General features: G+C 38.6%; 1 protein-coding gene across 3 annotated transcripts in view; it reads left to right on the forward strand.

The window, feature by feature from the left end:
- Positions 1 to 14,773, forward strand: part of arhgap15 (Rho GTPase activating protein 15) — a 737,150-nt gene extending 722,377 nt beyond the window's left edge. For 2 of the 3 annotated variants that reach the window (XM_072258610.1, XM_072258612.1), the window contains exon 15: positions 11,151 to 14,773. In XM_072258610.1, coding sequence (XP_072114711.1) covers positions 11,151 to 11,325 — 175 coding nt within the window. In that variant the 3' untranslated portion in view covers positions 11,326 to 14,773. The remainder of the gene's footprint in view (positions 1 to 11,150) is intronic. The other variant, XM_072258613.1, reaches the window with a different exon arrangement.
- Positions 14,774 to 25,028: the final 10,255 nt, after the last annotated feature.

Here is a 25,028-nt window from a genome sequence, read left to right on the forward strand (position 1 = left end):
GTGCAAGTTTTATTTTAGTTACATTTTTTACTTAAATGCATACTGAAGCACCAGTAAGTTTATTTCCCATTTATCTGCTTTAACTCTAAAGGTCTGCTAGTTATTAAAACATGCTGCTTAATATTTATCAAATATCCAATTGGATTCCATTTCTCTGTAGGATGCCAAACAATACATTACTACACCCTTCAAGGATACTGCAGTTGTACTAAATGGTGAAGCCAAATTGTTAACATCGCCTCACCATTGTCACAATTTCCTCTTTTTACGGTATCAGTCACATGTGTTGAAGACTGCAAATACTTAAACCAGGAGTACCATGATATGTGCAATTAGAAGAATTTTTTTTAGGAAACCTGGAGATACCCTGCCCAAAAACATTATGGAAGAACTTTCCTCACAAGGACTGCAACATTTCAAGAACACACACAAAATGCTGGAGGAACTCAACAGGTCAGGCAGCATCAATGAAATAGAGTAAAACCAGTTGATGTTTTGGGCCAAGACACTTCTTCAAACTGAAGGGGAAGGGGGAAGATGTCTGAATAAAAAGGTGGGGGCGGGGAGGGGAAAGAGGCTAGCTGGAAGGTGGATAGGTGAAGCCAGGTGGGTGGGAAAGGTCAAGGGCTGGAGAAGAAAGAATCTGATAGGAGAGGAGAGTGGACCATAGGAGAAAGGAGAAGGAGAAGGAGGAGGGGACCCAGGGAGAAGTAATAGGCACGTGAGAAGAAGTGGAAGATCAGATCGGGGAACAGAGGAATGGGGTGGGGGGGTAGATTTGTTCACTAGAAAGAGAAATCAATATTCATGCCATCACATTGGAGTATACCCAGACAGAATATAAGGTGTTGCTCCTTCACCATGATGATAGCCTCATCTAGGAACAATTGGAGGCCATGGATCAACATGTCAGAACAGGAATGGGAATCATTTCAAGAAGGTAGCTTACCACCACCTACTTATTGTCATTTAGGGATGGGCATTCAAAGTCAACTTTGACTTTGCTGTCCACACCACTGCAAACAAATTACAGTAAGTGTAGTAATGGACAATGCTATCTTAGTTGGTGAACAAAAGCAAAGATATTGCAGCAAACAGTTTCTGGTTAAGCAAAGTTAGAAAGTGGAGTCTGTACAAAAGTAGTGGGAGAAGGAGAAGCTGCAATAACTCCTCCCTCTATTAATGTAGGGTCCTTTATTTTAAAAAAACATGCAAATGGAGAATGGTTATACTGAGTGCAAAACTTGGTCGCTTACACAAGGGTATCCACCCAGCTTGAGTGAGAGAGGAATGCCTGAAGATCTCCATGAGGCTAGCTAAGTGTAGAGTCATTGAGTGGTACAGCACAGGTACAGGCCCTTCAGCACAATGAGTCCACACTGACAATGACGCCCACTCAGCTGGCCCAAATTTCCTGCATTTGGTCATATCCAAATATACCTGGACTCTTTCGATATTGTGTTTTATATTCTGTGTTTTTCACTTGTTTTTTTGTTGCCATTTGCATGATTTGTTTTATTTTGCGCCGGGTTGGGGGGGGGGGGTAATATTTTTCTTTGAACAGGTTCCATGGTTTTCTTTATTTCCTACCTGTCTGTAGGGAGACAAATCTAAGGGTTGCATACTCCATACATACTTTGATGATAAATCTTTGAACCTCTCCAGTCCCTGACCCTTCATGTAAATGATATAGTTGTACCTTGCTCAAACACTTCCTCTGCTGGCGCTTTCCACATTCCGACTACCGTCTGTGTGAACAAGTTGATTCTCAGGTCCATTTTAAACATCTGTCCTCTCACCCTGCACATTTGATCCCAAGTTTTGGACTCCCCTAAGCTGGAGAAAAATTTTTGAGGCATCACCTTTCGAAGGTATGCTGGATGCTAGGGTTCATGAAGGAACTGGCTGAGGTTACAACTTTCTGCAGCTTTTTCCAGTCCTGAGCAATGGCCCCTCCATACTAGACAGTGACGCAATCTGTTAGAATGCTCTCCAGGGTACATCTGTAAAAAGTTGCAAGAGTTTTTAGTGACATATTAACTCTCCTCAGACTCCTAATGAAGTAAAGCCACCGTCGTGCTTTCTTTGTAATTGCATCAATATGTTTGGCCCAGGATAGATCCTCAGAGACCTTAACACCCAGGAATTTGAAACTGCTCACCCTTTCCATTTCTGATCCCTCGATGCCGACTGGTGGGGGCTCCTCCAAGTTATCCTTACAGAAGTCCACAATCAGTTCCTTGGTCTTACTGATGTTGAGTTTGAGGTTGTTGCTGCAACACCACTCTATCTTGCCTCATCACCATCTGAAATTCTGCCAACAATAGTTGTGTTGTCGGCAAATTTATAGATGGTGTTTGAGATGCACCCAGCCACACACTCATGGGTGTAAAAGGACTATAGCAGTGGGCTAAGAACGCATTCTTGAGGTGAGCTAGAGTTGATTGTCAGCGAAGAGGAGATGTTATTTCTAATCTGTCTAGACTGTGGTCTCCCAGAGAGGAAGTCAAGGATCCAGTTTCAGAGGGAGATACAGAGGCTACAGGGATTTGCATAGATATAGTTGTATTCTTGCTTTTAAAGTGTGCATAAAAGGCATTGAGCTTATCTAGGAGTGGAGCATCACAGCCATTTTTGATGTTAGATTTTGCTTTGTAGGAGGTACTATCCTGTAAAACTGTTAGAGCCAACGTATGTCCAATTCCATCTCTAACCTCAATCTGAATTGTTTCTTTACCCTTAACATAGCCATCTGTAGGTTGTATTTGGACTTCCTGTCTATTTCTGGATCACTGCTCTTCAATACCACAGATCTAGCCCTCAGCAGAATATCGATGTCTTGGTTCATTTATGGCTTTTGGTTTAGGTATGTCTGGTATTTTCCTGAAGACACACACTCATCCACACAGGTTTTGATGAAGTTAGTGACAACTGTGATGTATTCATTCAGACTCAAAGATGAATCACTGAATACTGTCCAGTCCACTAACTCAAAGCAATCCTGTAAGTGCTCCTCTGCCTCCCTTGACCATACCTTCTTGGTCCTCACCACTGGTACTGCAGTCTTTTGTTTCTGCCTGCATGCTGGGATAGCAGAGATAGTTGCTATCAATGGAATTTTTTGTATAGTTGAAATAAAAATGGAAGGAAAAATCCACATTTGACAAAAGACAATCTGGTTTTCCTCATTTAATAGAACAGTGAGCAATCATATAGAATAATTACAATGACCATAGTAAAGACAGTTACTAACTAAGCCATATAAACCAAATAGTTTGCTACCTGATTATTACAGAGTAATGAGATCTCAGCCACTGAACAAACATATACACATATGTACAAGAATCTGGCAATGAAAATTTGCTCATTAATGCTGACCCAGTTACTGATGCTCACAACATGATCAAGCTCTATTTTACATATTTCTTTCCCAACCTGACTTCAAATACCTAGAAAGTTCTTCTCATTGAAATGCATTCTGCCATGCAAGATGAAAGTAGGCTTCCTTCGATACAATTGGAATGAGTGATGCTTGCTTTATTGTTTGCACAATTTGTTTTTTTCTTTCTCTCTGCACTTAGGGTGTTTGGCAGTCTTCTTTTGCTTTTAATAGGTTCTATTGGGGATTTTTGTTTTATGACTTCCTGTAAGGAGATGAATCTCAAGGTCGTATAAAGTATATATACATTGACAATAAATGTACTTTGAACTTTGAGTAAGATAAAATCACCCTTTCCCTCTTTACACCACACATGTAACACATTTTTCTATTTCATTCAGATATTATTTATAGAGCTCAATTATATTATTTCCTTATTAACGTCATTTTTAGGGTTTCCTTTTTTTATAGTATTCCTGTTAAAAAGAATCAATAACAATCATCTGGCTAGCTAGGTGGAAATGTCCATCCCCATAGCATCTAACATTCTCCTTCCTCTTCATCATCATTTTTCACATAGACAACACTACAAATAGAAATATAATGCTGGATTACGGAGGAGCAACCCAATAGATATAATGCATTGATAAAATACATTAATAGGTTTGTGGGTTGGATTCTAAATCATATTATGATGAGTTTCTAGTTTTCTGGTCACCCTTTTTTTTTGTTGCTATTTTGGGCAATCTTGAATCAGCGTGGCCAGCAGATAATGAACACTGAGCTGAACTGACATGTACCTTTTGCTTTTATGTTTTAAATTCTGTGTTTCTCGCTTGTGCTTTTTTGTTGCCATTTCCGTGCTTTTTTTTGTGTATGGTGGGGGTAGGGCTGTTTGATGTTTCCTTTGAATGGGCTTCATGGTTTTCTTTGTTTCGTGGCTGTCTGTGGGGAAGACGAATCTCAGCGTTGTATACTGCATACATATTTTGATAATAAATGTACTTTGAATCCTTTGAATCAAAACTTCACCTTGATTCTGTTCCTTCCTGAAGACAAACTGACAAGCAGCAGTATAAAGTTCGATGAAAAGACCAAGTACCCTTTAGTCAAGAATAGCAAAGAACAAGATCTACAACATAGGAAATGCATGTATGTCAAAATAAAAGCAACAATGGTGCAATCAATAGACTTTCCCCTCAATGAGTATAACCATTAACTGCTGTAATCAGTAAACCCATGTACCTAAGGCTGATCATAATTGGAAACAACATTTGCTCAATGTAGCCACTAGGGCAAAAGTGTTCAGCATGTAGGTAGCACATTTATCTTACCTACTTCCTGCCCATTATGCTGTTGGCATTTAGGGTAGTGATGAAGGTCCTCCATCTCTGGTAGTGTTCACGGCTTCCATCATCGTGTTAGTAGCTACCTCATGGTGTTCACTACAGTCAGTCACGCAAGTCCTAGGTAAAGACTCGGGAATACAATCACACTTAGATATAAAAGGATTCTTCATTGTTCTTTCCATAACAATTTTGTTTTACCAGTCAGAGTTGTTAACCCTGAGCGGAATCTCCGAACCTAGAGGTTCATTGGACCACTCTTAGTCTGGTTTCTACCCTTTGACCTGTTTTGGCCCTAACAAGAGCCTAAGCATAAAGCCCTGACTGAGTCATAGCTGTCTAGGTCACTGAGGCATGCAAGCCTTCAAACCACGACAAGGTTGTGGTCCTCTTGGAGGGTAGTATATTTAATACGTTCAATTCCAGTTCTCCATTTCCATCATTGAAGCAACTTCTAAACCAAAGCTGAGGTTTTTCATCCTCTGTGTTTGATTCAAGTTTTGTTTTATTGTTTTCAGAGTCCTGAAGTCTTGTTTTGATTATCATTTGCCAATAAATGCCACATGGAACATTCTGTGCAGCTTACAACAGCTTGTTATTCTATTCTTTAAAAAGCACATCTGGTCCACTTCAGTCTTGTTTATAACTTGAAATAGCTAATGTGTTTTCTTTATTAATATTTTGTTTTCTTATTATAAATGTTTATTCCAATGTCTTCAATTAATGCATAATCATAGGGATTCTTTTTGAAAAAAGAATAAGCCGTAGCCGATGTTTTATTTAACCTGACCCATTTCTTTCCATTTCATTGGATTTTCCTTCAACTAAGAAGGTGAGAATGGTCATGGCAGAAAGTGAACCAATGACCGTTACCGGAACCCTAGCGTGAAAGCTTCCAACAATTCAAGCAGGACATGAAAAACAGAGTCTGACAATGTCCGTATTTGACAACAAGCTGTGATCACTCAAGTAGACTGCATTGCTAATTTGACCCACTTGAATAGTACTTATAATGCACAAATCTATCTCAGAAGATCAAACTGTGATCATTTTGCAGTACTGTATATACTCACAGTGTCTTTATATCAGATAGCCGGTGTCAATGAATTCCAGCCTCTGGTACCAGTTATATTCCAGGAAATTTGTCCCTGATCACTGATGCTAAATGTGCTAGCTGGAAGTGACTGCATATTGTGCACCACCTTCAAAAGTCAGGACTGTGGATAGCAAACAAGACTCAGGCATGAAAAGGCATTGTGTTCATTAAAATGCAAGAGGATTGAAAAACTGAGGTGCTATTTTTTGGATTTAACACCCATATTTAACATTAATACATAGCATCAATTAAAAGTCACTGCCCAGCAATATGCAACTAAGTGTGGAAGAGCACTAATAATAGGAAACTGGAATTATTTTTGGCCACTGTGGTGTTTTAAGTGATACCTGAGGTGTATGCATGTGTCCAGTCTTACTGAAAGATGTTAACACATGGCCGTAAATGTCTATGAGGTTCTAATATCTGTCATCAGGATTATATAACTAAGCAAAGATTCAGGAGGAGGAAAATTATGATCAAAGTATCACCATATATAACCCTGAGATTCACTTTCTTGTGGGCATAATCAATAAATCTATAATAGAATAATAACCATAATACAATCAAGGAAATCTGCACCAACTTGGTTGTTTAACCAGTATGCAAAAGACAACAAAATGTGCAAATACAAAAACAAAGAAATAATAATATTAATAAGTAAATAAGCAATAAATACCGAGAACGAGACCTCAAAAGTGAGTCCATAGTTTGTGGGAACATTTCAATGATGGAACAGGTAAAGTTGAGTAACGTTTAGTTCAGAGCCTGATAGCTGAGGGCTGAGAACTGTTCCTGAACCTTGTGTTGTGGGTCCTGAGGCTCCTGCACCTTATTCTTGATGACAGCACCAAGAAAAGAGCATGTCCTCGGCGGTGGGGGTCACTGATGATGGATACTGCTTTCCTGTGACTCATGGGAGGGCTTTACCTGTGATGGTCTGGGCTGTATTCACTACTTATTGTAAGATTTTCCATTCAAAGGCATTGCTGTTTCCATGCCAGGTTGTAATACAGCCAGTCAATATACTCTCCACTACACATCTATAGAAGTTTTTCAAAATTTTAGATGTTATGCTGAAACTTCGCAATTACTGCACTGAGTTAATGCAGAATGTATGCAATGGGGGAGGCTCGGTGAGTTTTGTGTATTTTGACCATTTTCAGGGGCTTTCTAACATAGTCTACATGTGTTTAAATGTAGAATTTACACTAATCATCCTTGAGGCCTCTTTCAGAGAGGCTGCCAATTTAGTGCCAATTAGCACTGAAATATAGGCAGCTTTGTGCCATGGACTGAAACCCACCAGGAACCAACCTGAGATTGTTCGCTCATTAATTAACATGACTTTAACTGTCTTTGGTACCCAAGAGCATTTTTACACATATAGCCAAGTCAGGTGTAAGGACATCCAACTTTACGAACAACATTTTTCTTATACTACAGACTCAGCCTTGTAATGCACGCAGTAATTTAAATAAAGGAGTGTCTAGCCAGTTTTTGTGATCTTGCGTTTGCTCAGACTGGTTCATACAATGCCAGATGGGGCCACATCTGAAAGTTCCAAGTATCAGTACCCATCAGGAGGCATTCACTTAGCAATGAACATTTCCCTCGTGCTGTAATTAATGGGCTTACTTAATATGCATAATAAGGACTAATAACCTCAGCCTGTTTGATGTGCATAAATGCAGACTTTCTCAGAGAAGCTGTTTTCCTTTATTTTCTCTTTCCTGTCCCACAGTTCCAGCCTAACATGGAGATGTTTCTGTCACATTCTCAAAAAGGCTCACCTTACCACCCTTCTAAGAATTTGATAAAGATCCTCCAATTCAGGAGGTTAAATTGCAGTCAGTAAGAGCAAGAATGCTACTGTTAGATTCTTTGACTAAAATTAACTTAAGATGAATGTCTCTGATTTGCTTGACAGCTTGTCAACACTATGAACAGAGCGTAGTGCGTGATACAGCAACTTGCTTTTTACGGAATAATTTGAATACTGTTAAAAGTGCAATGGTGCCTATAGATAGCGTCATCAGAAAAAGCACTAGACCACATGTGATATGTGGAAAATATCCTCTTGACGTATGTATTTTTTGTGTTATTCATTTTTTAGAAAATGCAGAAATATTCAATCCAGTAAATACAATGCCAAACTAAGCACAAATAGTCAATAAAATGGTTTCTATTTCACAGCAGCATGTTGCAGGAAAAAAACCTGCAAAGTACTCCTAACTGAAGTGTTAAGTCTCCTTTAATATTGCTTTAGTTTGCTGCAGGAAGAAGGCAATTTTCTTAAGCTGAATTTTATTTTAAGAGAATTTGCGCCATTATTGGTAGTTACCACCAGATGTGCATTTATAAATTCTGAGTTATTGTAATGATTGTTAGAGGCATGCAGTACTTTATGACACTTAAAAATGGCAACTTGGCTCAAGTGGGAGCACTGTCACCTCAGGGTCAAAAACTTGTTGGTCTAAACCTACCATTTTTTCTAATACATAATGCCGTCTGCTATTCCCAATGCAGCACTTTGAGAAACTTGCAACATTAGAGGTAATATTACAGATTAATCATTTCATTGTCCACCAGTTAAAATCTCATATTTGAAAAGAATGAAGCTCTCTTAGTGCTCTGGTCAACAGTTGCCTCCCAATCACCCATAATGATGTTCATAATCTTAGTTTCCATATCCAGCACTAGTTAATGTATTAAGCAATGTATTAAAAACAGCAATTGCACTTTTACAAGGTACTTAACTTTATGTGATTTTTTCCCACATACATATTAATTAGAGTTGAGAACTGATTTAAAAAATGTATAGGTCTAAACTTGGTTAGATATTCCACAAATGAAACAAAAAAATTATCATTCTTCATACTCACTAAGATTTGGTATATTTAATATAAATGTCGCGGTTGGTATGACACTTTTAACAGCTGCAGGCACCAGAGCTCCGAGCTTAATTCCTGCACCATCTGTTTGTATGTTCTCCCTGTGACCATGTAGTTTTCCTCCAGGTGCTCCAGTTTCCTCCCAGAATCCAAAAACAAACCACTTAGTAGGTTAATTAGTCATTGTAAACCGTCCTGTGATTAAGCTCATGTTAAATAGGTGGGTTGCTGGGCAGCACGGCCCATTCAGTGCTGTATTTCTAAATAAATAAATAAAATAACTGAAATACATACTATGCTTCATACAGACATGTCTAAAGCATATTGGGATGCCAAAACTATTCCCTTTTCAGGGTCACTTAAGCACATGGGTTGGGCTTTTACTTAGGACTGCAGCATTGGAAACATAACAAAATAGTGATGCTGAAGGCTGATATGTGGAGTCATGCACAGCAATTAAGTTGGTCTAGTATCAGAAAAAAAGGTTAATATCAATAATGGTTAAATAAAAGTATCTGATTTACTAACGTTCTTGAAGGAAGGAATTCCGCTGTCATTACCTGATCTAAGTTTGGATTGGTGTATATGTATCTCCAGCCCACTGATGTAATGCCTTTTGAATGAACTAAGCAAACCCTACTAGGTGGCAGGGTAGAGATACATCTCTACCAAAGGAGACGTAAGATGCTCCTTCCCCTCCACTAGCCTGCAGGTAACCCTTGGGTAAGGTGTAGCACCTGCTTAGCCCTCCCTCCCCAACCTCCTGATTAGGGAGCAGGAGGTAGATGGTCCTATGAGCAGCAGGTGCATATCACAAGTCCTGGTTATGCAACTGCAGACGCCAGACAGACAGTCTCTAAAGAGTATTGATAATGGCAAGGGTCCTCTGTCTGGTAAAGACGCTGCCCAGAAGGCAATGGAAACCACTTCTGTAGAAAGATTTGCCAAGAACAGTCAAGGTCATAGACCATGATCACCTACATCATATGACACAGCACATGATATTGATGAGGCAAACCCTTCAGTTCAGAAAACAAGTGGGGATGAAGTCCCTACATTTGCATTAAGTGAACTAATAAATTATAAAAGTACATTGAATTGTCAACTGACTGAAAAAGACTGTGTGGTCCAATAGTAGCTTCAGATAGAGCAATCTCAGCAGTCCTATACCCTGCTCTTTCCTTCTTTTATTTTCTGTTGAAGACCGACAGCCACCACCTCATATATCAAGGTGTAGTTAGGGTTCCAAAAATATGTTTGCTTCTGTATGTGAAAGGGAAATGTTGTTAACAACTGCTATTTGATCAGCAACAGGAGACCCCTTTAAAAAAGCACAGAGATATCCAAGAGCCTTCGAGTAGACGGCTTGTCATATTCAGGACTGCAGTTAAAATTTTTTTACATCCTCTTTAGTTTCTAGGAAGATATAGTTGCTTGGGATGGGTAAGAGAATTTAAAATGAGTGGAAAAACATCAGCTGATGTCCTAGTATAATAGCCCAAGATTTCCATCTGTTTTGATGTAGTATTCTATACAGAGAATGCAAGGTGCATTCTGGTCTATTAATCTTTCATGAGTTAAGCTTTTATCTGGAGAATAGCACAATAACCTCAACAAATTAGGGTAAAGTCAGTTAATTTTCTTCCCACTCTGCGATTTGGATGTAAATTCTGATAAAAATGTATTTAAACAAAAATTACGAAAATGTATTTCATAGACGTTTATTGCCTCGGGGCTTTCAAAACATGTTACAAGCCAATGTCATTTTTTATAAGTTCACTTGCGCTACAAGAAAAAAATCATCAAAATCTCTTTTCTGAGGTAGCTATACATTTGAAGATGATTCTTGGAAATCTGAAGAGCCTCAACTGAGTTTCTGAAAGTCATTTAAATGCTGATCATAATTTGGCTTTAGTGAGAATAATTTTACAAGAAATCAAAGATGACTATTTATGTTGTAATTTGTACTGTTTGCCTATAATTTGTACTTACCATGCAACATCACCTTATCTCAGATTTGGGATGCATCAGCAAGAAAGGAAGTATAAACTGTTATTCTGTTCTATACACTAAATGTGTAATGAAGTTGAACCCCTTCTGATATGTGTTTTCTTTTCACTGTTATGTTGGAGGTTTAGTGTTGACCACAAAGGACAAATTTCAAACCTTAAATACCTACATACGCATTTAAACTGAGATGAGGAAGGATAGTGTTGGCCAAGGCTCAAGAATGCTTTTGAGATGGTCCAGTGAAGAATACAAGGGGATATGTTCTGTTTGTAATCACTTTGTTCTTGATCAACATGCTAGCACTAGTTTCTGAATTATATTTCACCTTTATGAGCCCATCTTCAAATAATTGGAGGAATACAGAACATGGTCTCAAACAGGTTATTGATTTATTCGTTTAATTTCTTTTTTTTCTTTTCTAATTCCAGGATAATAGCAAAGGCACTGGTGAATTTGATGTCATCGCAGAGTTTAGGCATTGTATTTGGACCAACTCTCATGTGGCCTGAAAGGGAAACTGCAAATATGGCAGTGAACATGATGTACCAGAATCAGATTATTGATCTGATACTTTCCGAACACGCTGAAATCTTCAAACCCTAGGAGATGTGAGCACAACTTGCCTTCAGTGGTTAATATTATTCTCAGAAGACCTGACGTTTAGTTAAGTTGTGATTCTGCTGCTTGCACAAGGTCATCACCATTGTCCTTGCTTTTTTTGTTCTTTATCCCCTCACCATTTCATTTACTAGAATCCATATAGACAAAGTTTGCCTGGTACTGGTCTATTATTATTCTTTGTTTATAAATCACTGATTGACAGGCTCAGTTTTAAACTTTTAAGTACAATCTACTTGGACAAAAGAGCCACCACTCTGAAATATTAAATATTCTGCTAATATTGATCAAACAGATTGCAGTCAGACTCAGAGCTGCACAATTATTTGTACAAACAATGATTAAAGACAAAACAAATCAAATACTTTGAATTACTGATCTCTAGTAAATCAAAAGGCATGTTTTTAAAGGAATGGTCTGGAGAATATCTCAGATCACTTAGAACATTTCAGAAGAGAAGTTAAGGAGCATCTCTTCATATACATAGTGTAAAAGACTATCCCATAGATGGATAGCTCAGGCTTAACTAGGCACGATGCAGTATATTGTACCTTGTGGGGAATATAATAGCATATGGATTTCAGGATCGGTTTTTTTTAAATCACTGACATGTCATGAAATTTATTATTTTGTGGCAGAAGTAAAATACATGAAAATGACCACAAATTGCAATTTGAATATTACAAAAAACAGATAAATGTTGCAAAAAGAGAGCAAGATGTTGAGGTAACATTTTTGGGTTCATGGACCATTCAAAAATCTGTTTGCAGAGGGCAAGAAGCTCTTCTAAAATGCAGAGTTTGTGTCTTCAGACTGCTATACCTCCTCCTGGATAGTAGCAATAAGAAGAGGGGATGTCCTGATGATTATTCCTTCATGATAGATGCCACCTTATGAGGCATCGACTTTTGACAATGTCCTTGATGGTGGGGAAGCTAGTGCCCATGATGGAATTATGGTGGAAGTTTACAACACTCTGGAGCTTTTTCCTGATCTTATGCATTGGCGCCTCCATACCAGATGTCGATACAACCAGTCAAAATGTTTTTTTTATGGTATAGCTGTAGAAATTTGCTGGAATCTTAGTACACTGTGGTATGGATCAGTTATGACTGAATGATGGAATGGACATAAGAAGTTGTAAGACCCTCTCCTGTTCCTTGATCCTCCTCCTCCCATGATCAACAGGTCCCAGCATCAGTGTTTGATTTTTCTCTACATTCATCTATCCAGTGCCCTATCCATGCTTCTCAGGTATTGGGATCTAATTTTTTACTTCTGGTTTTCTGCCAGTCTGAATAGCACAGCAAACAATGACAATATCATCATACACATTTCATCAGGTAATCTTTTCATAAAAATATGGCTCATGGCTCATTATGAAAGTTTTTCACCCTTTTGATGCATTTGGTTGGTGTTGGCTAAATTGGTATTTATTGGCAAAATTAAATTTACTTGAACTGTGTGGCATCTTCAGTCATACTTTCTGGATGTATACTGATATTCTTTTTGTCTTGATGTGATTTTGTTGCCTAATATACGCCACAAGATTGAAAATTCACAGCAAAAGGTGAAGAATTAGCATGAAGTATTAGAGAGTGGCTGGCACTGATGATCAAAGTCACCTAGTGTTGATCTTGTAATAATTTTCTAATAACCCTATTTACTTGCACATGAAATATCCATTTAAAAAAACACACTCAAAAATACAATTTCAAGTTTGATTATTGGTTCATTCCATAACTTACTGGTAGATAGCTTCATTGCTCAGAGAGTAAGACTATCTGACAAACAGAAAAGCTATTACACATTAGATTTAAGATTGGGTTTCTCTACGTGCTATTTTACTTTTCAAATTTGCCAGGTTTTCTTTCCATTTCCTCTGACTGTCACATCAGCCATTAGGAGGTTTGTCTCCTGCCAGATAGTTTGTTTTATGTCAGACAAAATCCTGGCATTTTTTTCCCCTCGCTGAGGTGAGAAGCTTCTACCCACCTAGCAATTTGGCTTTGAACTGATAACACTGATCACACATAGTTGGTGGACTCAAAGGTGTGAGCCAGATAGATCTGAAACACACCCTATGCTAATGTTCTCATCAAAAACCACTTCGAGTAGGGTGTGAACTGAGCACTGTCTTAACATCCAGTTCTCATGCATGAATCACTTCCAACTGATTATTGATTGAGTCAACAAAAAACTCAATGAGCTTTGCACAACAGTTTAAAGGGCACTGCTGGCAGAAATTTATAGCCAGCAAGACCAGATTTCTCTTCAGTTTATAACAGAAAAATGCAACTCATTGAAGCAGCAGTAAACAGGTTTGATCTCCAAAGGTTCAATATAGAGAGATGATGAATGTAGAGTATGGTGCTTTCCTACAAAAAATAGAAAAATTAAAACCAACATTAACTATTGACTTCTGTTTGAGTCCTCAAGCCTTTGACACACTAAGTGGCAGCTGAGAAATTACCTCAATGTACAATCCCCAAATGCCTGCTCCCTCACTTATTAAGAGAGTATATTGAGTCTAGGTTAGTACTGCAAGCAAGAATAATAATTTTTGTGTTTTACTTTGTATTTATAAAAATCGAACATACGAAAGATATTATGAAAGAGTAGGGCTACCTCTCAAAATGCATGTCAAGATATCAACAAAATCTGGGAAGTTATTGCAATATCAACACTGAGCACGTTTAATGATCACAGACTTCAATCTTTCTAAATTAGACCGATTTTTGAAGTCGGCCCAGGAACATGAGCTTGAAATCATCAAATGTGCTTGACAGTACTTGCAAATATTCACCAAGGGGCACAGAGGGAAAACAGTATTATTTACATTGTGCAGTTACTGCCTTTACGTTTGGAGAGAAAGAAAGGAAATTGAAGAGAAAATAATGTTCTGCAACTATGTAACGCATTGATTCTTAACAAGTTAAATGTACAGATAAACTATTTTCACCTGGTTGTTTGTGTCAAGATGTGAATACTGTGAAGACAGAGTTTAAAGAGAGTCCAGGTCTGTTTCTAATTTGCTCTTTAGCATTGAATGCATGGACAAACTGACTGGAGAAAACATTTGTTTTCTGATTATTGTACAATTCAAAGGGGAAGTTTATGCTAGATTCTAAATTTAATGTGTATTACTATATTGTGCATATTGAAGTCCACTCTTATTTGAATTTCAACATTCAATGGGAACAAAATATATGCTCTTGAGTGACCAAAATATACAAAATGATCTTGGACTTTTTGCAACAGTCTTAAATAAAATTTAATTGTTTTCCAAAAGTCTGCTAACTTTCCTATGAAAATTTTGTTTTCTTTAAATTGTACAGCAACTTAATTGGTTTTTCTGTGCGAATTTTTGCCATTTTTTCCAGCATGTTAACTGTGTTGAAATTAAAAATAAAGTCAAAACTGCTTAAGCTACCTGCACAACACATTTGCAAATCTGATTTATTTCGTGCTTTTTTTCTTTTAAAGGGGAGGGTATTTCATTCACAACTCTTTTTGCTTTAGACTTACATTATATTTATAGTCCAGGTTAAATGAATGGGCATTCAATTCTTCAGTTTTTGCAGATCTAACGCACATATGAAATGCAAAATGAAAGGACAAAAATATTAGCCTCTGCATCCAACACATCATTCTCTGAGCCTCCACATCTAACGCATCATTCTCCTAGTCCCTGCATCACTCTCCACAACTCCCGCCATCTTCAACGGGATCCCACCACCAAACACATCTTTACCTCCTGGCCTCTCTCTGCATTGTATGTTCCCTCCATGATTCGCTTATCCAGCCGTCCCTCCCCACTAATCTCCCTGCTGACATATGTCATGCAAGCGACTGAAGGGCTATACCTGCCCATTCACCTCCTCCCTTACTTCCATGCAGGCCCACAAACAGTCCTTCCAGGTGAAGCAACACTCCATCTGTGAATCTGTTGGGATTATCTATTGCGTTAGGTGGTCCCAATTCCACCTCCTCTACTTTGCTGAGACCCGCCATAAATTGGGTTGTCAAGCACCTCCACACCATAGGCCAAGTATGGAAATTTCTGGTGGCCAACCATTTTAATTCCTATCCCCATTCCCATTCCAACATGTCAGTTCATGGCCTCCTCTTTCGCCACGATAAGTGGAAGAGTGGAAGAGCAACATCTTATATTCTGTTTGGGTAGCCTCCAACTTGATGACATGAAAATCGATTTCTACTTCTGTTAATAATGTTTCTCTCCCTCTTTTTCTATTCCACACTCTTGCCTCTTAACTCTTGGTCTCATCCGCCTATCACCTCTCCCAAGTGTCTCTCCTTTTCTCTTTCTCCCAGGGTCCACTCTCCTGTCAGATTTCTTCTTCTCCAGCCCTTTACCTTTCCCACCCACCTGGCTTCACTTAAGATCCTTCTGGTTAGGTCTCTTTCTATTCCCCTCACCTTGGTCTGAAACGTCAACTATATATCCATTTCCATAGATGCTGCCTGACCTACTGAGTTCTTCTAACATTTGGTATGTGTTGCTCTGGATTGTTAGCATCTACTGAATCTTTTGAGTTAAAAAATATTCTAGTTTGCTTTCTACTATCCCTTAACTTCAAATTACACCAAGTCAACAAAGTTCTTGACTAAATCATAGCAACTAATCTATATCAACCAGTACAGCCCCAAATATGGCCATGGGTGAATCATAGATCCAATGTTAGCTTTTCTTTCCACAGCTTTTTACATCAACTACATTATTCATTTGTTATGTTCTGTGTCATATGATGTGGGGGATCATGGTCTTTCCATGACCATGATTGTTCTTGGCAAATTTCTCTGCAGAAGTGGTTTGCCATTGCCTTCTTCTGGGCAGTGGCTTTACAAGATGAGTGATCCCAGCCATTATCAATACTCTTCAGAGACGGTGTGCTTGGCGCCAATAGTCGCATAACCAGGATTTGTGATATGCACTATACAACCGCCCACTTCCTGCCCCCATGACTTCACGTGACCCTGATCTGGGGAAGGCTAAGCAGGTGCTACACCTTGCCCAAGGGTGACCTGTATGCTAGTGGAGGGAAGGAGAACCTTACACCTCCTTTGGTAGATATGTACCTCTACCCTGCTGCCAAATCAACCACATGGCTTTGTTAAATTGTCATATCCCATTTCCAAAATGTTACCATCTTAAAAAATAGTTCTCATTTGAATTTAAATGTTATTGGTTCTTCTATTGTCTTAGCAAAAGACTATTGCAGAGTTTGATATCTTTTTCTGCAGTTGAGTTTTGAAGTTACTCCATAATTCCATTATTCCAAACAAGGTAAAGTAACTCATTATGGTGTCTGGTTCAAGAAACAGATATTGCTAAACTTCTCTTTAGCTTTCGTTCACTGACAAATAAAGAAAATGAGCATAAACCAAATTTTCATTCCCTTCTCTTGGAAAACATTAAGCTTGCATGTGATAATCTCTAATAAGAAGCAGAGGATGGTGGAAAAACATAGATTTAAGGTAAGATACATGCAGCTTGAAGGACAAAGATAATGGATAATAACATTATAAGATTATGGACAAAGGATAATAACATTGGGTTAAACTAACAGAAAAAATATGTTGATTTGTAGTCAGACATATTGGTATATTTGTTGTTCATAATTCCACCTTTAGTACACAACTTTGCATTGAACAACCATCTATTTAACTAGTTCAAGAAGTGATGAGAAAATAGATATAAATCATTTGCTCTGCTATAAGCAACACACATAAAAATTGCTGGTGAATGCAGCAGGCCAGACAGCATCTGTAGGAAGAGGTACAGTCGACGTTTCGGGCCGAGACCCTTCGTCAGGACTAACTGAAAGAAGAGATAGTAAGAGATTTGAAAGTGGGAGGGGAAGGGGGAGATCCGAAATGATAGGAGAAGACAGAAGAGGGAGGGATGGAGCTAAGAGCTAGAAAGTTGATTGGCAAGCGGGATATGAGAGTATCATGGGATGGGAGGCCTAGGGAGAAAGAAAGGGGGATGGGGGAAGCCCAGAAGATGGGCAAGGAGTATAGTGAGAGGGACAGAGGGAGAAAAAGGAGAGAGAAAAAAAAATATATATAATAATAATAAATAAATAATGGACGGGGTACAAAGGGGAGGTGGGGCATTAACGGAAGTTAGAGAAGTCAATGTTCATGCCATCAGGTTGGGGGCTACCCAGACGGAATATAAGGTGTTGTTCCTCCAACCTGAGTGTGGTTTCATCTTTACAGTAGAGGTCTCCATGGATAGACATATCAGAATGGGAATGGGACGTGGAATTGAAATCTGTGGCCTTCTATATATTGGCGAGACCTGACGCAGGCTGGGAGACCGTTTCGCTGGACACCTACGCTCTGTCCACCAGAGAAAGCAGGATCTCCCAGTGGAGAAACAACACCTTATATTCCGGCAGTAGCCTCCAACCTGATGCATGAACATTGTAACAATACTAGGGATGCGGGGAGAGAGGGGTGGAGGGGATGGTGATGAAGGTTGGGGGTTCGCTGGGTTAAACAGTCAAATGTAATTGGCAACTGGTTGTATTGAATGTAATTTGTTGGTGTTGCAATAAATAATTAATAATTTTAAAAAACATTGTAACAATACTCAGTGACATCACTGAATTGGTATCTCAATGCAGTTGAAGACTGGGGAATCTTTGAAGATTTGCAGCATCTATGAAGTATAAATCAGAGCAATATCTATTTAATAGTGTGAAGCTGGATAAGAAGTTAGTAAAGGCAGCAACACAAGCTCAAAGTTCAGATTGCATGACAAAGAACTAGATCTTATTTTTGCAGTACACCATATCGTCTTACTCGTCTTGTAATCCCCACCTCAATCTGTTGCTCTATACTTACTTTGCTCAGATATCTATTTCAGCTTGGATACTGAAGATCTCTCACTCAAAATCTAAGCTACAGCACCTGACGATGACAAGGCGGCACATCAGTTCTGATGCTTTAGAGCTTTGCAATCTCAATAGGTACAAACTAATCTCCTTCTTCACATGAACTGAAACCTCATAAATTAATAACTTCTAAACAGAGGTCTTTCCAATTTTGCATATTTTCAAAAGCCTTCGGTTGAATCATGTGAGCATATAGGGAGAATCTGTGATTTGTTTTATGAGCAGTACATAGGAAAATTAAGGATACTTTAATGTAGACATTCCTAAAGGGCCTAATTAGTGGAAAGAACATATTGTTAGTTTAATGCAATTAAAACAGGCATTGCTGAACATGATTTAAGATTCACAGTGATATGATAAACCTTATTAACATGACACCCTTTAGTTTGATTTGATCCTTTTAACCAGTCTACCGTGTAAAAGGTACAGAATATTATTTTATACAATTTGAATCTGAATTTAACCCTCATTAGCCCAGGCAATTTAAAAGCATGCTTAAAGACATTTCTGTGATAGATTTATCTGACCAAAACTAAATAAACTGCAGTGAAAATCTGACGCGGGGTTGCAGAACCTTTTTTGCAGAATGGTGCTGGGTTTGCATGTGCAGTTACTTCCAAGACTGCTATACAGAAAAGCAGAATGCTCCCTTTTCCTTGTCTTATTTGCAATCAAAATGTTTATTCTTAAAGGAGCATTATTCCAAGGCTATGTTATTGATTTCAACAAATAAAATGACGCAGCTCTGTCATGGTCACAATCGAGCATTTAGACAGCTAACTGCAGAAGAGGTTCAAAATATGGAAATGTATTTTTTTAAATGGAACACAACATCAAACAATACAAAGACATCGCAACAATAGCAAACTCTTTGACTGTGTTAATATTTGTGCATTGCCCAGTAACAGTTCACTCCTAAAAGAATAGGGAAAGTGCAATCTACAATCTACAATCTCCCCATAACCTTTGACACACTTACTAATCAAGAACTAATCAACTAAAAGAATAGGGAAAGTGCAATCTACAATCTACAATCTCCCCATAACCTTTGACACACTTACTAATCAACCTCTACTTTAAATATACCCAATCACTTGGCCTCCAAAGCCACCTGTGGCAATGAATTCCACAGATTCACCACCCTCTGGCCAAAGAAATTTCTCCTCACCTCTGTTCTTAAGGGACGTCTGTGTATTCTGAAGTTGTGCCTTTGGTCTTAGTTTCACCCACTATAGGAAACATCCTGTCCATATCAACTCCGTCTAGGCCTATTCAGTAGGTTTCAATAAGAGCCCCCCTCATTCTTTGAAACTCCAGCGAGTACAGGCCCAGCACTATCAAACACTACTCATATGTTAACCCATTCATCCAGAATCATTGACATTGGGTGAAGTTTCATAAATCAGATCTTTTCCAGAATTGTATGTTTCAAGAAATTCAAAAAAATATCTTACAACTCAATCCCAATGTTGGCACCTCAATGACCCTAATTTTAACGATTAACAAAACAGAACTTGGCACCTTAGAATATGAAACTGCCAATAAAATCGAAGAAATCCTTTGATCAGGGATAAATATGATATGCTGTATTGTTCTTTTTTTGTATTTTCATTCCATTTCACCCCTTCACTAGTTTCTTCCGGCCATATTCTTAAGTCCTTATGTTAGTGTAGATTGTTAGCATGTTCTCAGCCCACTTTATGGCACTAGAGTGCTTGCTGAAACTTTATGCAAACTCTGAATTTCTGTAGTGATATGAAAGTGCATCACAGCCTGGAATGGATACACCAATGCCAAAAGCCAACAAAAAGTAGTGGATACGGTCCAGTCCATCGTGGATAAAGCCATCCCAGCATTGACCACATCCACAAGCAGCGCTGTTGCAGGAAAGCAGCTTTAATCAAGGACGCATACTATCCAGGCCATACTCTCTTCTCACTGCTGCTATCAGGAAGAAGGTAGAGGAGCCTCAGGATTACCACCACCAGGTACAGGAACAGTTATTACCCCTAAGCCATTAGGCTCTTGAAACAGAGGGGATAACTTATGTTCACTTTCAAGAACCCTTCATCTCATGGTCTCAATATTTATTGCTATTTTTTATAATTATTTTGTTTCCTCTTTCTTTATGCATTTACACAGTTTGTTGGGGTTTTTTTTGCACATTGGTTGTCCGTCTTCTTAGGTGTGGTCTTTCATTGGTTCTATTGCATTTCTTATATTTGCCATGAATGCTTGCAAGAAAAGAACCTCAGGTTGTATATGGTAATATATATGCACTTCGATAATAAATTTACTTTGAACTTTGAAATTAGTAGTTACTGGAAGATAAACCAGAAAAACCTTAGTTACTCATCAAACCATTGCCACACCTTACATCACATAAAATAGCTCTTTTGAAATGAAGGAAGTCACAGGTGCACAGCAATTTCCTCTTTACCCTGTGGAGGAAAACTACTATACTCTGCATTAGTTCAATGTAACTTCTGATTTTATCGGCAAAATGAGAACACAATATTATATAAAATGAACAGTTGGTGGTGTGATTGCCACTCACAGCAACAGCATCACCCAGCTCTCGTGCCATAAAGGAATTACACAAACTGTCTATTCTGTTTCCATTGACCTAGACATATTTAATTCCAACAGTTAAGGAGATCTTGGGGTCATTACTAGAAGCTATGTAGTCAAGTTGGCCATCGTCTGGTCCTAAATATTAAAGACCATTCCATTGGAGCTATAAACAGTCAGCTGGAGGAACTCAGCAAGTCAAGCAGCATTCATGGGGGGAGAGGAACTGTCAACGTTTCAATTCAGAGCCCTGCGTGAGTTCCTAAGCAGAATGTTTGTTACATGTGATTCCAGCATCTGCTGCCGTTCTATAGAACCTTATTTATTTTTATTTAGAGATACAGCGTGGAACAGGCCCTTCAAGCTGCGCTGCCCAGCAACCCACCGATTGAACTTGAGCCTAGTCACAGGACAATTTACAATGAGCAATTAAGCCACTATCGGTATGTCTTTGACTGTGGGAGGAAACCGGGGCACCTGGAAGGAACCCATTCACACAGGAAGATGGTACAAGCTTCCTTACAGGGGACTCCGGAATTGAACTCTGAACTCCTATGCCCGGAGCTGACATAGCATCGCGTGAACTGCTATGCTATCATGGCACCCTAATTATTGTCTTATATAAGACCATAACATATAGGAGCAGAAATAGGCTATTTGGCCCATCAATTCGGTTCCTCCATTTCATCATGGCGGATTCATTTTCCCTCTCAGCCCCGATCTCCTGTCTTCTCCCTGTATCTCTTCATGCCCTAACCAATCAAGCATCTGTCAACCGCTGCCTTAAATATCATAAATGACTTGGCCTTCACTGCCACCCTTGGCAACAAGTTCCACAGATTCACCACTCTCCGGCTAATGAAATTCCTTCTTATCTCCATTCAAAATGGACGTCCTTCTATTCTGAGCCTGTGTCCTCTGGTCTTAGACTCCCCACCATAGGAAACATTCTCTCCACATCTACTCTGTCGAAGCCTTTAAATTTGCAATAGGTTTCAATGAGTTCCCCCCTCATTCTTCTTAATTCCAGTGAGTCCAGGCCCAGAGATATCAAACACCCCTCACATGACAAGCCTTTCAATCCTGGAATCATTTTTGTGAACCTCCTTTGAACCCTCTCCAACGTCAGCACATCCATTGACGACAGATCTCTGGAATTCCCTACCACAGTTTGTCCTGTGGAGGCTAGATCATCAGAGGTATTTATAGAGGAAGGAAATATGTTTTTGAAAGACAAGGGAATAGACATGTGAGAAACTGGAGGAGCAGAGGCGATGAGCAGAGCAGCAGATCAGGCAGTATTTTACTGAGTGCTGGGAGATGCTTGGTGGGTGGGGGTGTTGTTGATAGCTTACTCTATATATGGACTTTATGATAAACTTTAGTATTGCCGGTAGAAGTTGTAATGAAAATTTAGTATTTGCTACCCTGATTAATAGTGTGCTGTCCTGACTTTAAAGATCTTACTTAAACAGGGGAATATTCTGCCTGCAGATCTCCAGTATAATTTGTTTTAAAATTACACCATTCATTCTGGAGAAAGTTTGAAAGGTCTCTGGCAAAGACAAGCATCAAAGTGTTGCTAATTTTTTTCATTATAACTTACAAATCATTCTTTTTCAAAATTTACTGTATTTCCATTCTTTCCATCTAATTAATGATCTTATCTCTGAATCAGCCAAAGAGTGCTGCTTGGTTGATTGCGAATTTTTGAAACCAATCTGAAATTAACAAAAATTCCTTGGAAGGTAAATTATGTTCAAAATGAAAGGCCTTCCTCAGAGTGTAAATTATCTGTTTATTCTGGAACCCCTTAATCTACAGAATTGTTCATTTATCATCCAGAAAATTCATAAAAGGAAACATTTCCATTTGGCCAACCTCCCCCCTCGCGTCCATTTGTTTTAATACCACAAATTATACTTGCCAATACATGAATCAAGAACTCTAGCAGTGGAAAAATGGCCTGAACAGAGCAACATTGAGGAATTCTTTGCAAATAAGACAATAAATAAAACAAGTACTACCTTTGGAACTTTTAGTCTACAAAAGGTTTGAGTATTTGAGATATAATGGAAGTTGCTAATAAAAATGTCAAGGTATTGGAGCAGTATTGATCTGCATAATTCTGTACAGGCAAAATGTGCACCTATAGCAGTTTAGGTAATAATGTTCCGGAGTTTGGGGAAGATTTAAAATTACCATGATACTTCACTTCAGATAAAACAGAAGGCAATCCATGATTAAATCAAAACGTTTCTCGATATTACTAATTCAGCATTAGCATGTTTGAAATGTGTTTGCAATTTATTTCCATTTCTAACTCTTTCCAATGTTACTGTGCAGAAACAACACAAGGTGAAAATATGCTGATGCAAGGAAATGATGCAAAAGAAATATCTTTTTTTGAAGTGTTCTAATCTAAAATCTGAAACCTAGAAACAGTTGATAACGATACATGTAATCAGCAGGCAACACACTAATGCATGCATTCCATTTGCCACCTAGAATTTTAGAGGATTCAGATTAAACAAAATATTTCAAACCTATGGTAAAGTATCTATCAAAGGAATATTATTTGAATGAGTTAATAATTTTTCTGCTGGTATCACTACTATGGTATGTTTGTGTCTAGGGCAGGGGTTCCCAACCTTTTTTTTATATATGACATGGACTCCTACATTGACTGAGGGATCCATGGACCCCTGGTTGGGAACCTTCTGGTCTGGGGGGAATTACAAGGCATTCTTATGAAGAAGCCAACAATACATTCAACTTGCTATGGGATAAATCTAAACAAAAATACGAATACTGAGCATACAATTCAAAGTGAAATGGTTTAGAACCAAACGTTTTTAGAATGATATTTTCAATATACCACATCAACTTGAAATGATGACGATTTAAAATGAATTCAGCCAGGAAATGTTTAAAACAAATTCCGTCAGGAATTTCGGTCAAGGTCACATTGAAAACCAGAAAAATAAAAGGTGGAAAGGGGATTGAGGGAGATAAATAACATCAAAACAAGTAAAAAAGATATGAAATAGGACCGGACTAAGAGATAGCACCACAAAAGGTCAAAGTCAGATTTACAGTGTATGTATGTGAAGACAAGAAGCACACTGAAAAGATTTGTGAGCTACAGACACTATGAACTATGTGTGATTGCAATGGCATGGCAGTAACAAAAAACAACATATAAAAAAGCAGTAAAGTGTTCCTATTGTTCTAGGATTCAAATTATCTAGCTGGAGATGAAGAATGTCCAGGAATGATCAAGAACAGAATCTATCCACAGAGAGAAAGAATAATAAGAGTATGATAACACATTAAGAACTATGTTATAGGCTGGCAATAATAGGAAATGGTTTCTTAAGGTTGTCATAGCCGAGGGAGGTAGTGGGAATGAGCTAGTAAATGCTCCCAATCGTATGTGTCTCACATAGACTCTGACAATCAAGTCCAGCTCCTGGCCTTCACATGTGGCTTAGCTATTAAGCCCAACAATATTATTTCTACTGACAGGAGAAAACACAATGATAGATTACTGGGACCTTAACACCAGTATCTTCAGGCAGATGGGACTCATCAGATGCGGTTGGCAGCTCATCTAGGAGAAAGAAAACTCCTATCTCAAACCTCCTCTGCCTTACGGCTATACTCACTATGGGGAAGGCTTTGGGAGTAAACCCCGAGGAAAATTACTCAGCTGGAGTCTCTAAGGCACTCCTACGTTGAGTTCAATGCCGACTTGCAGCTTGTGCGACGTTGTTCATGCCAAACTGTATCGATCTCTGCCATTCCTTTTGAATTCACGAGCTGCATGGCGAGGCGAAGACTGCTGCATGGGCAACAGCTTGTTCTCCATATCATACTGCTCTACGTCACATATCATGTACACATCTAGGATGCAATATCCATGTTCGACCCTGACCAACTGATGGCCTCACAGGAATAGGAGATAAAGTGAAGGACAAACTTGCAGAAAAATTATAAAGAAATGCTGAAGGCCTGAAGCAGTATTAGTGAGGATTCATTTGGTACCCATCTGAGATAATCACATCCTCCATAACTTGGTCCATTGTGCTTAAGCATTTCAAATACTCCTCGAGAAGCTACTTGAAGCCATCAGTGTCCCTGCTTCTGCCATTATTGGAGAAAGGTCATTGTGGGTTGGATGAGAACAGA

This window comes from Mobula birostris, chromosome 5, assembly GCF_030028105.1.
Source record: "Mobula birostris isolate sMobBir1 chromosome 5, sMobBir1.hap1, whole genome shotgun sequence".
Classification (NCBI taxonomy): domain Eukaryota; kingdom Metazoa; phylum Chordata; class Chondrichthyes; order Myliobatiformes; family Myliobatidae; genus Mobula; species Mobula birostris.